The sequence below is a fragment of the Heliangelus exortis genome, chromosome 1 (assembly GCF_036169615.1).
Source record: "Heliangelus exortis chromosome 1, bHelExo1.hap1, whole genome shotgun sequence".
NCBI lineage: Eukaryota > Metazoa > Chordata > Aves > Apodiformes > Trochilidae > Heliangelus > Heliangelus exortis.
In genome coordinates, this window is record NC_092422.1 from 197,314,573 (window position 1) to 197,325,316 (window position 10,744).

General features: G+C 53.6%; 1 protein-coding gene across 1 annotated transcript in view; it reads right to left on the bottom strand.

Moving 5' to 3' along the window:
* The window catches only part of AHCYL2 (adenosylhomocysteinase like 2), a 99,867-nt gene extending 98,508 nt beyond the window's left edge, over positions 1–1,359 (bottom strand). Inside the window, 3 exon segments of the mRNA XM_071734283.1 lie at positions 764–943; positions 945–1,190; positions 1,192–1,359. Of these exon segments, the coding sequence (XP_071590384.1) occupies positions 764–943; positions 945–1,190; positions 1,192–1,218 (453 nt within the window). The 5' untranslated portion in view covers positions 1,219–1,359.
* Positions 1,360–10,744: the final 9,385 nt, after the last annotated feature.

Genomic DNA, 10,744 nt, shown 5'->3' on the forward strand with positions numbered 1-10,744 from the left:
CCACACAGAGACCCCCACAGCCACAGGCACTACCCCCATACCCACACCCAGGACCCCCACGGCCACACCTCGGGGCACCCCCCCCCCAACCCCACACAGCGGGGGACCCCCAGCACTCGAGGGTCCCTGCCCAGAGGGATTCACCCCCAAGACCCCCCCACCTTTCCCTGGTGTTTGTGTCCTGGTGTGGGGTCCCCACACAAAGCTGGGTGTGGGGTGGGTGAGGGGGCTGGTCCCCTCTCTTGGAGGGGTGAGGGGGGTGTCCCTCTTTTGGGGGGTGTAGGTGAGGGGGTGTCCCCTCTCTTATAGGGGTGAGTCAGTGGGGTGTCCCTTTCTCCCATTGGGGGGTGGGTGAGGGGGTTCCCCCTCTCCAGGGGGGTGGGTGGGTGAGGGGGGTGTCCCCTTTCCAGGGGTGGGGTGAGGGGGTGTCCCTCTCTCTCGGGGGGTGTAGGTGAGGGGGTGTCCCCTCTCTTACAGGGGTGAGTCAGGGGGTGTCCCCTTCTCCCATTGGGGGGGTGGGTGGGTGAGGGGGTGTCCCCTCTCCAGGGGGGGTGGATGGGTGAGGGGGTGTCCCCTTCTCCATGGTGGGTGGGTGAGGGGGTGTCCCCTCTTCCACGGGGGTGGGCGAGGGGATGTCCCCTCTCCAGGGGGGATGGGTGGGTGTTGGGGTGTCCTCTCTCCCGGGGGATGATGGTGGGTGAGGGGGTGTCCCTCAAACTGCTGTGTGTCCCCCCCCTCCCAACCCCTTCCCTTCCCCCGTTACCTTCTTGACGGTTCGCGGTGCCTCCGTGACGGTCCCGTCGGGGCTGACCAGAGCCTCGGCCGCGGCCCCGCCGCTCTCCCCGTCGCGGTGCCGGTGCTGGGGGTGGTGCGGGTCGCTCCGTTTCATGGCCGAAGCTTGCGGCACTTTGGAGCCACCACCGGGAGGCAACCCGGCAGCGGAAAAGCCCGGGGCAACCGCTGAGAGGAGGCCGCTCGCCACCACAGGAGGAGGAGGAGGAGGAGGAGGTGGAGGTGGAGGAGGAGGAAGGCGCCGGGGCCGCCTGACGCTCGGCGCTGGGTACCGGGCATGGAGAGGGAGCGGCGGGAGGAGCGCTGAGCCCGTGCCCCGGGGGTTGAGCGGTTACCGGCTCGCAGGGTGACCCCCCCGACGCTTTATCCATGGGGCCGCTCAGCTCCTTCAGCTCCACCCGCGGGGGCTGCCACCTGCACCGACATCACCTCCGGAGCCCTCAGCGAACGGCGGCAAAGGCAAAGACACCGACACCGACACCGACACCGACACCGACACCGACACCGACACCGACACCGACACCGACACCGACACCGACACCGCCGCCCCCTCAGCGCCCGCGGGGCACGCCGGGACCTGCAGTCCTCCCGCCCCGCCGACCCGAGCTGTGGGGAAGGACTACAACTCCACCGGCAGCCCCCGCGCCGACGCGGCACAACGCCGCCTGCCCGCCAGGCCGCGCGGGGCATGCTGGGAGTTGTAGTCCCTGAGCGCCGTCCCGCCCGAGGCGCGGAATGGTCGGCGGCGGGAGGAGCAGCGCTGTCAGGGCGGGTTTTGGGACCTCCCTCCTCTGAGGAGAAATTTGTGGGGTTTTTACGCGTTTCGGTGGACATTTGCTGTCCCACCGCTCGGCGCGAGGGCCTGTGCCAGGCTGCCACCCCCACTCCCGGCCCTGCTGCTCCCACCACAAGCCCAAAAAAAATAATTTAAAAAAATCCTTGAAAACGAGGGTTTCGAACACAAAAAATGTGCTGGCAAGGTGAGCAGGACATCTAAGGGATAGAAACCTTCCTGTCCTGGCAGCCCCTTTGTGGGTTCTGCCTTTTTCCTCAAGGAACATTGGTTGCCTCCCAGGAGCCTGCCCTGAGACGCCCTTTTCCTACTGGGATTTCCTCAGGAAAATTCCCCTCCGAGGGGATCCTCAGGAAAATTCCCCTGTGAGGGGATCCCAGCCCCATCCCTCTTTGTCTTGGCGTGGTTTCATTATTCTCGTTACCATTCCAGGGCTCTTGGTGCCTGACAAACCCTCCGTGAGAAGGTGACAATGTCCACGGACACGGGAAGAGCCACCACGGGTTCCCTGTCCCACCCCAGAATGGGGAAACGTGGATTTCGTGGATGGAGGTTGGTGGATAAAGGATTGGCTGCACCCAAAGAGTGGCACCTGGACACTCCAGGGACAAGAGGAGTCCCTCAAGGATCAGTGTTGGGATTGGTCCCGTCCAACATCTTCACCTCGATGGTGACATTGAGTGACACGGAGGGTGACACTGAGGGTGGGCACTGAGGGTGGCATTGTCAGCAAGGTCACTGATGGGTGACACCAGTGGGTGACATGCTGGAGGGATGGGATGGCATCCAGAGGGAGCTGGACAGGATGGAGAGGGGGGATCAGGCCCATGGAGTTCAAGGAGACCGAGTGCAGGGTCCTGCGTTGGGGTCAGGGCAATCCCAAGCACCTGGGATGGGGTGGAATGGGATGGAATGGAATGGAATGGGATGGGATGGGATGGGGATGGGATGGGATGGGATGGGATGGGATAGGCAGGGACTGGGAAAAGGACTTGGGGGTGCTGGGGGGTGAGAAGTTCACCATGAGCCATCAGTGTGAACTTGTAGCTCAGAAACCCAAATGGGATCCTGGGCTGCATCAAGAGAAGATGGTGCTGGGATCCCTGGGATGGTGCTGGGATCCTTGGGATGGTGCTGGGATCCCTAGGATGGTGCTGGGATCCTTGGGGTGGTGCTGGGATTCTTGGGATAGTGCTGGGATCCTTGGGATGGTGCTGGGATCACTGGGGTGTTGCTGGGATCCCTGAATGGTGCTGGGATCCCTGGGATGGTGCTGGGATCCTTGGGATGGTGCTGGGATCCTTGGGGTGGTGCTGGGATCCTGGGATGGTGCTGGGATCCCTGGGATGGTGCTGGGATCCTTGGGGTGGTGCTGGGATCCTTGGGGTGGTGCTGGGGTCCCTGGGATGGTGCTGGGATCTTTGGGATGGTGCTGGGATCCTTGGGGTGGTGCTGGGGGTGCTGGGCCAGAAGGTCCAGGGAGGGGATTCTCCCCCTCTACTCCACTCTCAGGAGATCCCACCTGGAGCTCTGTGTCCAGTTCTGGAGCCCCTATTCCAAGAAAGTCATGGATGTGGTGGAAGGTGCCCAGAGAAGGGCCAGGAGGATGCTCAGAGGGCTATGGAGCAGCTCTGCTGTGAGGACAGAGTGAGGGAGTTGGGGTTATTCAGGCTGGAGAGGAGAAAGCTCCAAGGAACCTTCTGAAAAACGATGAAGAAATGGTTTAGAATATTTTAATGTCCATGTCAGTGGCTGCAGAGAACCTGTGACTCTCTCTGTAGGTGATGAACAAGCACTGAGTTAAAAACTTGTTACCAGAAGTTGGGGTTGTTCAGTCTGGAGAGGAGAAGGCTCCAAGGAGACCTCATTGTGGCCTTCCAGGATCTGAAGGGGCTCCAGGAAAGGTGGGGAGGGACTTTTTAGGATGTCAGGGAGTGACAGGAGCAGGGGAATGGATTCAAAGTAGAGGAGGGGAGATTGAGATTGGAAGTTAGGAAGAAGTTCTTCCCCATGAGGGTGGTGAGAGGCTGGAACAGGTTGCCCAGAGGTGGTGGAAGCCCCATCCCTGGAAGTTTTTATGGTTGGATGGGGCTTGGAGCCCCCTGGGCTGTGGGAGGTGTCCCTGGTCATGCAGGGGTTGGGACTGGATGAGCTTTGAGGAGCCAGAAGGTCTCCCCTCAGCCTCCTCTGCTCCAGGATCAGCACCCACAGGTCCTCAGCTGCTCCTCACAACTTCTCCAGAACCTTCTCCTTGCTCTCCAACCCCTTCTCCATCTTCTCCAGAACCTCCTCCTTCCTCTCCAGCTCCTTCTCCATCTTTTCCAGCCCCTTCTCCATCTTCTATAGAACCTCCTCCTTTCTCTCCAAACCTTCTCCTTACTTTCCAGACCCTTCTTCTTTCTCTCCAGACCCTCCTCCTTTCTCTCCAGAATCTCCTCCTTACTTTCTAGACCTCTTTCCCCTCCAACCCCTTCTCCATCCTCTCCAGCCCCTTCCCTTTCTCTCCAGACCTTCTCCTTTCTCTCCAAGCCTTCTCCTTACCTTCCAGACCTTCTCCTTGCTCTCCAGCTCCTTCTCCATCTTTTCCAGCCCCTTCTCCATCTTCTATAGAACCTCCTCCTTTCCCTCTAAACCTCCTTCTTACTCTCCAAACCCTTCTCCTTCCTCTCCAACCCTTTCTCCATCTTCTCCAGACCCTCCTCCACACTCTCCAGACTTTCTCTTTACTTTCCAGACCTTCTCCTTCCTCTCCAACCCCTTCTCCATCTTCTCCATCCCCTCCTCCACACTCTCCATCCCCTCCTCCTTGCTCTCCAGCCCCTTCCCCAGCTCCATTCCCTTCTCTGGACACTCTCCAGCCCCTCAATCTCCTTCTGCTCCTGAGGTCCCCAGAACTGACCCCAGGATTGGGGGTGCAGCCTCCCCAGTGCCCAGCACAGGGGGACAATCCCTGCCCTGCTCCTGCTGCCCACCCCACTGCTGAGCCCAGCCCATCCCACCCCATCCCATCCCATCCCATCCCATCCCATCCCACCCCATCCCATCCCATCCCATTCCATCCCATCCCATCCCATCCCATCCCATCCCACCCCATCCCATCCCATCCCATCCATCCCATCCCACCCCATCCCATCCCATCCCATCCCCATCCCATCCCATCCCATCCCATCCCCATCCCATCCCATCCCCATCCCATCCCCATCCCATCCCCATCCCATCCCATCCCATCCCCATCCCATCCCATCCCATCCCATCCCATCCCATCCATCCCATCCCATCCCATCCCATCCATCCCATCCCATCTGGATGCTCCTGTCCATCACACCAATGTCCCTCCTGTCCCCCCCCAACCTGCAGAGCACCCAAGGGACCCCCCCCAACCCCTGCACCCCTCGCAGCTCTCACGGAGCACCCAGGGGCTGAACCTCTCCCTCCCTCTCCTGACTTTTCCTCCTTCCTTTTCCCAGACAAACCCCGGGCAGGGCTGGGCTGTTCCTGCTCCACTTCCCAGGAGGGATTTGGTGGGATTTTTGGGAAGCTCTGAGCTCCCCCGTTTGCTGCCGGGGCAGAGGGGGCAAAATAAATATTTTGGTTGGGAAAATCCCTTAAGAGCCTGGAGTCCAACAGGATCCCAGTGATCCCAGCACCATCCCAGGGATCCCAGCACCATCCCAGGGATCCCAGCACCATCCCAGTGATCCCAGCACCATCCCAGGGATCCCAGCACCATCCCAGTGACCCCAGCACCGTCCCAGGGATCCCAGCACCATCCCGAGGATCCCAGCACCATCCCAGTGATCCCAGCACCATCCCAGGGATCCCAGCACCATCCCAGTGACCCCAGCACCGTCCCAGGGATCCCAGCACCATCCCGAGGATCCCAGCACCATCCCAGTGATCCCAGCACCATCCCGAGGATCCCAGCACCATCCCAGTGATCCCAGCACCATCCCAAGGATCCCAGCACCATCCCAGTGATCCCAGCACCATCCCGAGGATCCCAGCACCATCCCAGTGATCCCAGCAGAATCCCAAGGATCCCAGCAGAATCCCAGGGATCCCAGCACCATCCCAGTGATCCCAGCACCATCCCAGGGATCCCAGCACCACCCCAGTGATCCCAGCAGAATCCCAGTGATCCCAGCACCATCCCAGTGATCCCAGCAGAATCCCAGTGATCCCAGCACCATCCCAGGAATCCCAGCACCATCCCAGTGATCCCAGCACCATCCCAGTGATCCCAGCACCACCCCAAGGATCCCAGCACCATCCCAGTGATCCCAGCACCATCCCAGTGATCCCAGCACCATCCCGAGGATCCCAGCACCATCCCAGTGATCCCAGCACCATCCCAGTGATCCCAGCACCATCCAGGGATCCCAGCACCATCCCAAGGATCCCAGCACCATCCCAGGGATCCCAGCACCATCCCAGTGATCCCAGCACCATCCCGAGGATCCCAGCACCATCCCAGGGATCCCAGCACCATCCCAGTCATCCCAGCACCATCCCAGGGATCCCAGCAGAATCCCAGGGATCCCAGCACCATCCCAGGGATCCCAGCACCATCCCAGTGATCCCAGCACCACCCCAAGGATCCCAGCACCATCCCAAGGATCCCAGCACCATCCCAGTGATCCCAGCACCATCCCAGTGATCCCAGCACCATCCCAAGGATCCCAGTACCATCCCAAGGATCCCAGCACCATCCCAGTGATCCCAGCACCATCCCAAGGATCCCAGCACCATCCCAGTGATCCCAGCACCATCCCAGGGATCCCAGCACCATCCCAGGGATCCCAGCACCATCCCAGTGATCCCAGCACCACCCCAAGGATCCCAGCACCATCCAGGGATCCCAGCACAATCCCAAAGATCCCAGCACCACCCCAGTGATCCCAGCACCATCCCAGTGATCCCAGCACCATCCCAAGGATCCCAGCACCATCCCAGGGATCCCAGCACCATCCCAAGGATCCCAGCACCATCCCAGGGATCCCAGCACCACCCAAGGATCCCAGCACCATCCCAGTGATCCCAGCACCACCCAAGGATCCCAGCACCATCCCAGTGATCCCAGCACCATCCCAGTGATCCCAGCACCACCCCAAGGATCCCAGCACCATCCCAGGGATCCCAGCACCATCCCAAGGATCCCAGCAGAATCCCAGGGATCCCAGCACCATCCCAGGGATCCCAGCACCATCCCAGTGATCCCAGCACCATCCCAAGGATCCCAGCACCCAGCTCCCAGTTTGGGGATCTTTAAACCCAGAGTGCCACCTGCTGGCTCAGGAGACCCCCAGGACCCCCCCTGCCTGTCACCTGGCAGCACCTGCACTTCAAACCAGTTTAAAACCAGTTCAAACCAGTTCAGAGTGGTTAAAACCAGTTTAAAAAGACTTTAAACTAGTTTATAAAGCTTTTAGACAGTATAAAGCAGTTAAAACCAGTTTAGAGTGGTTAAAACCAGTTTAAAAAGACTTCAAACCAGTTTAGAAAGCTTTTAAACAGTTTAAATCAGTTAAATCAACTTTAAAGTGGTTTAAACCAGTTTAAGAGGAGTTCAAACCAGTTTATAAAGCCTTTGAACAGTTTAAAGCAGTTAAAACCAGTTTAGAGCCTTTAAAACCAGTTTAAAAGCAGTTCAAACCAGTTCAGAGAGGTTAAAACCAGTTTAAAAAGTTTAAACCAGTTTATAAAGCTTTCAGACAAAGTATAAATCTGTTAAAACCAGTTTTAAATGGTTTAAACCAGTTTAAAAGGAGTTCAAACCAGTTTGTAATGCTTTTAAACAGAGTTTAAAGCAGTTCAAACCAGTTTAAAGTGGTTAAAACCAGTTTAAAAGCAGTTCAAACCAGTTTAGAAAGCTTTTAAACAGTTAAATCCAGTTTAGAGTGGTTAAAACCAGTTTTAAAAGCTTTTAAGTCCTTTAAAACTGGTTTAAACCACTCTAAACTGGTTTTAACTGCTTTATACTCTGTCTAAAAGCTTTATAAACTGGCTTGAACTGTTTAAAACTGGCTTTAACCACTTTAAACCTGTTTTAACTGCTTTAAACTGTTTAAAAGCTTTCTAAACTGGTTTGAAACAGTTTAAAGCAGTTCAAACCAGTTTAGAGTGGTTAAAACCAGTTTAAAAGCAGTTCAAACCAGCTTAGAGTGGTTGAAACCAGTTTAAAGTGCTTTAAACCAGCCTGAAACAGTTAAAACCAGTTTGAAAAATTTAAGCCCAGTTTACAGCTGTTTTAAACAGGGTTTAAACCACTTTTAAATTATTTTCAAAGCAGCTTAAAGTGGATTTAAAGCACTTTGAACCAGTTTGAAGCCATTTTGAATGCAGTTTGAACCAGTTTTTAATGGTCCCAACCAGTTCTAACTGGGTCTGAGTGGGGTTTAAACCAGTTTAAAGCCATTTTTAATGCACTTTGAACCAGTTTTTAGTGGTTTCAACCAGTTCTAACTGGGTCTCAGTGGGGTTTAATCCAGTTTAAAGCCATTTTTAATGCAGTTCCAACCAGTTTTTAATGGTCCCAACCAGTTCAAACTGGTTTTGAGTGGGGTTTAATCCAGTTTAAAGCCATTTTTAATGCAGTTTGAACCAGTTTCAAAGGGTTTAAACCAGTTCAAACTGGGTCTGAGTGGGGTTTAATCCAGTTTAAAGCCATTTTTAATGCAGTTTGAACCAGTTTTTAATGGTCTCAACCAGATCAAACTGGTGTTGAGTGGGGTTTAATCCAGTTTAAAGCCATTTTTAATGCACTTTGAACCAGTTTCAAAGGGTTAAACCAGTTTTTAATGCAGTTTAATCCTGCTGGGAGGTGTTTGGAGCTCAGTTTAAAGAGGATTTAAGAGTCTGGAGCCATTTTGAAGCAGCTTAAAGTGGATTTAAAGCACTTTGAACCAGTTTAAAACCATTTTGAATGCAGTTTAAACCAGTTCCTTGTGGTTTCAACCAGTCCAAACCAGTTTGGAGTGGGGTTTAAACCAGTTTTTAGCATAAAGTGGTTTAAAGGCACCTGAAGTGTTGGGGTTTTAACCAGTCTGAAGTCTTTTAAACCAGTTTGAAGCTGCTTTGGATGCAGTTTTGGGTGCTTTAAACCAGTTTAAGCATTTTCCACAGCTGGAAGCTCCTTGTGGAGGTTCACACCAGTTCCAAGTGGTGTAGAAACCAGTTCCAAGTGGTTTAGAAACCAGTTCCAAGTGGTTTAAACTCTGGTTTTTAAAGTGAAACTGGTTTGAAGTCAGTCTGAGGTCACCTGGAGCAGTTCAAAACCATCTTGAAGTGGTTTAAACCAGTTTGAAGCCATTTTTAATGCAGTTTGAACCAGTTTTTAATGGTCCCAACCAGCTCAAACTGGGGCTGAGTGGGGTTTAATCCAGTTTAAAGCCATTTTTAATGCAGTCTGAACCAGTTTCAAAGGGTTAAACCAGTTTTTAATGCAGTTTAATCCTGCTGGGAGGTGTTTGGAGCTCAGTTTAAAGAGGATTTAAGAGTCTGGAGCCATTTTGAAGCAGCTTAAAGTGGATTTAAAGCACTTTGAACCAGTTTGAAGCCATTTTTAATGCAGCTTAATGCAGTTCCTTGTGGTTTCAACCAGTCCAAACCAGTTTGGAGTGCACTTTAAACCAGTTTAAAGCAGTTTTTTACTCACTTTAAAGCATTTTCAAGTGGTTTGAACTGGTTTTAACAGAGTTCAAAGCCATTTCTGGTGGTTTTAACTGGTTTAAGGCAGTTTTTAATCCAGCCTTAACCTGCTAAAAGATTTTCTGGGCTCAGCCTGAAGTGCCAGGAATGGTTTGAAAATGGTTTAACAGCTTGGAGGGCTTTAAAAGCAGTTTAAGGGGGTTTAAACCTTGTTTTTAACTCAAGTTAAAGCAGTTTAAAACAGATTAAAGGGATTTCTCAGCAGCTCAGAGGAGTTTGGAGCCCTTTTTAAAGCACTTGGAGCCCTTTTTTTGGAACTCATGAAGCTTCCCCACGCCCCACACCTCCCCAGAGAGCCCAAGGCAGCTGCTGGCAATGGAAATTTGGCAAATTTAATACTGATACAGGAGGTTTGGTTTGGTTTTTTCTTTTTTTTTTTTTTTTTTTTTTTTTTCCTTTACACAGCAAAACTTAACCCGTGGAGGTGACTGGGATAGGGAGAAAAATCAGATACAAAACACCAGGAGGGAGCAGAGTTTTCCTACCTCAAGGCTTGGCTGGAACTTGGGCTTTTTTGTGGGGTTTGTCCTTAAAAAAAATAAGAATAAAAAAGCTTTGCTAAAGGGTTTGGTGCAGCCAGGCAGCAGCATTGACCCCGCCTCATCCCAGGATTATAAAAATTTGGGGTTTTTTTTAGGCATCTTTGCTCCTCATCTCCCCAGTCTGGGGCTTGCTGTCCCACCACCCCAAAATTTTGGGGTTGGTTCAAGCTTTCCCAGGAGCTGGAAGGCACTTTGGGACCCCCTGGGGAAAAAAAAAAAAAAAATAAATAAAATAGGGGTGCACCTGGGCCAGTCCTTGAGTGTCCCCCCCCTCTCCAAAAAACACCAGGAGGGAGCAGAGTTTTCCTACCTCAAGGCTTGGCTGGAACTTGGGCTTTTTGTGGGGTTTGTCTTTAAAAAAAATAATAATAAAAAAGCTTTGCTAAAGGGTTTGGTGCAGCCAGGCAGCACTTTGGGACCCCCTGGCAAAAAAAAAAAAAATAATAAAATAGGGGTGCACCCAGGGAAAAAAAAAATAAAAATAAGGGAATGTGGGAATGCTGCTGGGGTGAGGGGGGTTCAGCTCATCCCCCCCCCAGAGTTTTGATACAAAGAGTAAAAAAAACCTGAAAAATAAAAACCCTGTTGGCACGAGTGGGGTTTTTTGGAAGCTCCAGGTACCACCCAAACCCACCCTGCCCAACACACCCACTCCTGTCCCCTTGGGTGACCAAGGCAGTGTCCCCCTTGTCCCCAAACCCCTGCAGGACACGGGTGGGGTCTCTTCATCCAACGATGCCCCAAAAGGTCCCCAGAAAGTCCCCAAATGTCCCCAAACCCATCCTGCTTGGGCTGGGAGGTGCATCAGGTCTGGATGGGAGGAGGAGAAACACTCCAAGGGAGGCAAATCCGAGCTGGAGGGACACTTTGGGGACACAGTGGTGTCCCCTGGGCCAGTCCTTGAGTGTCC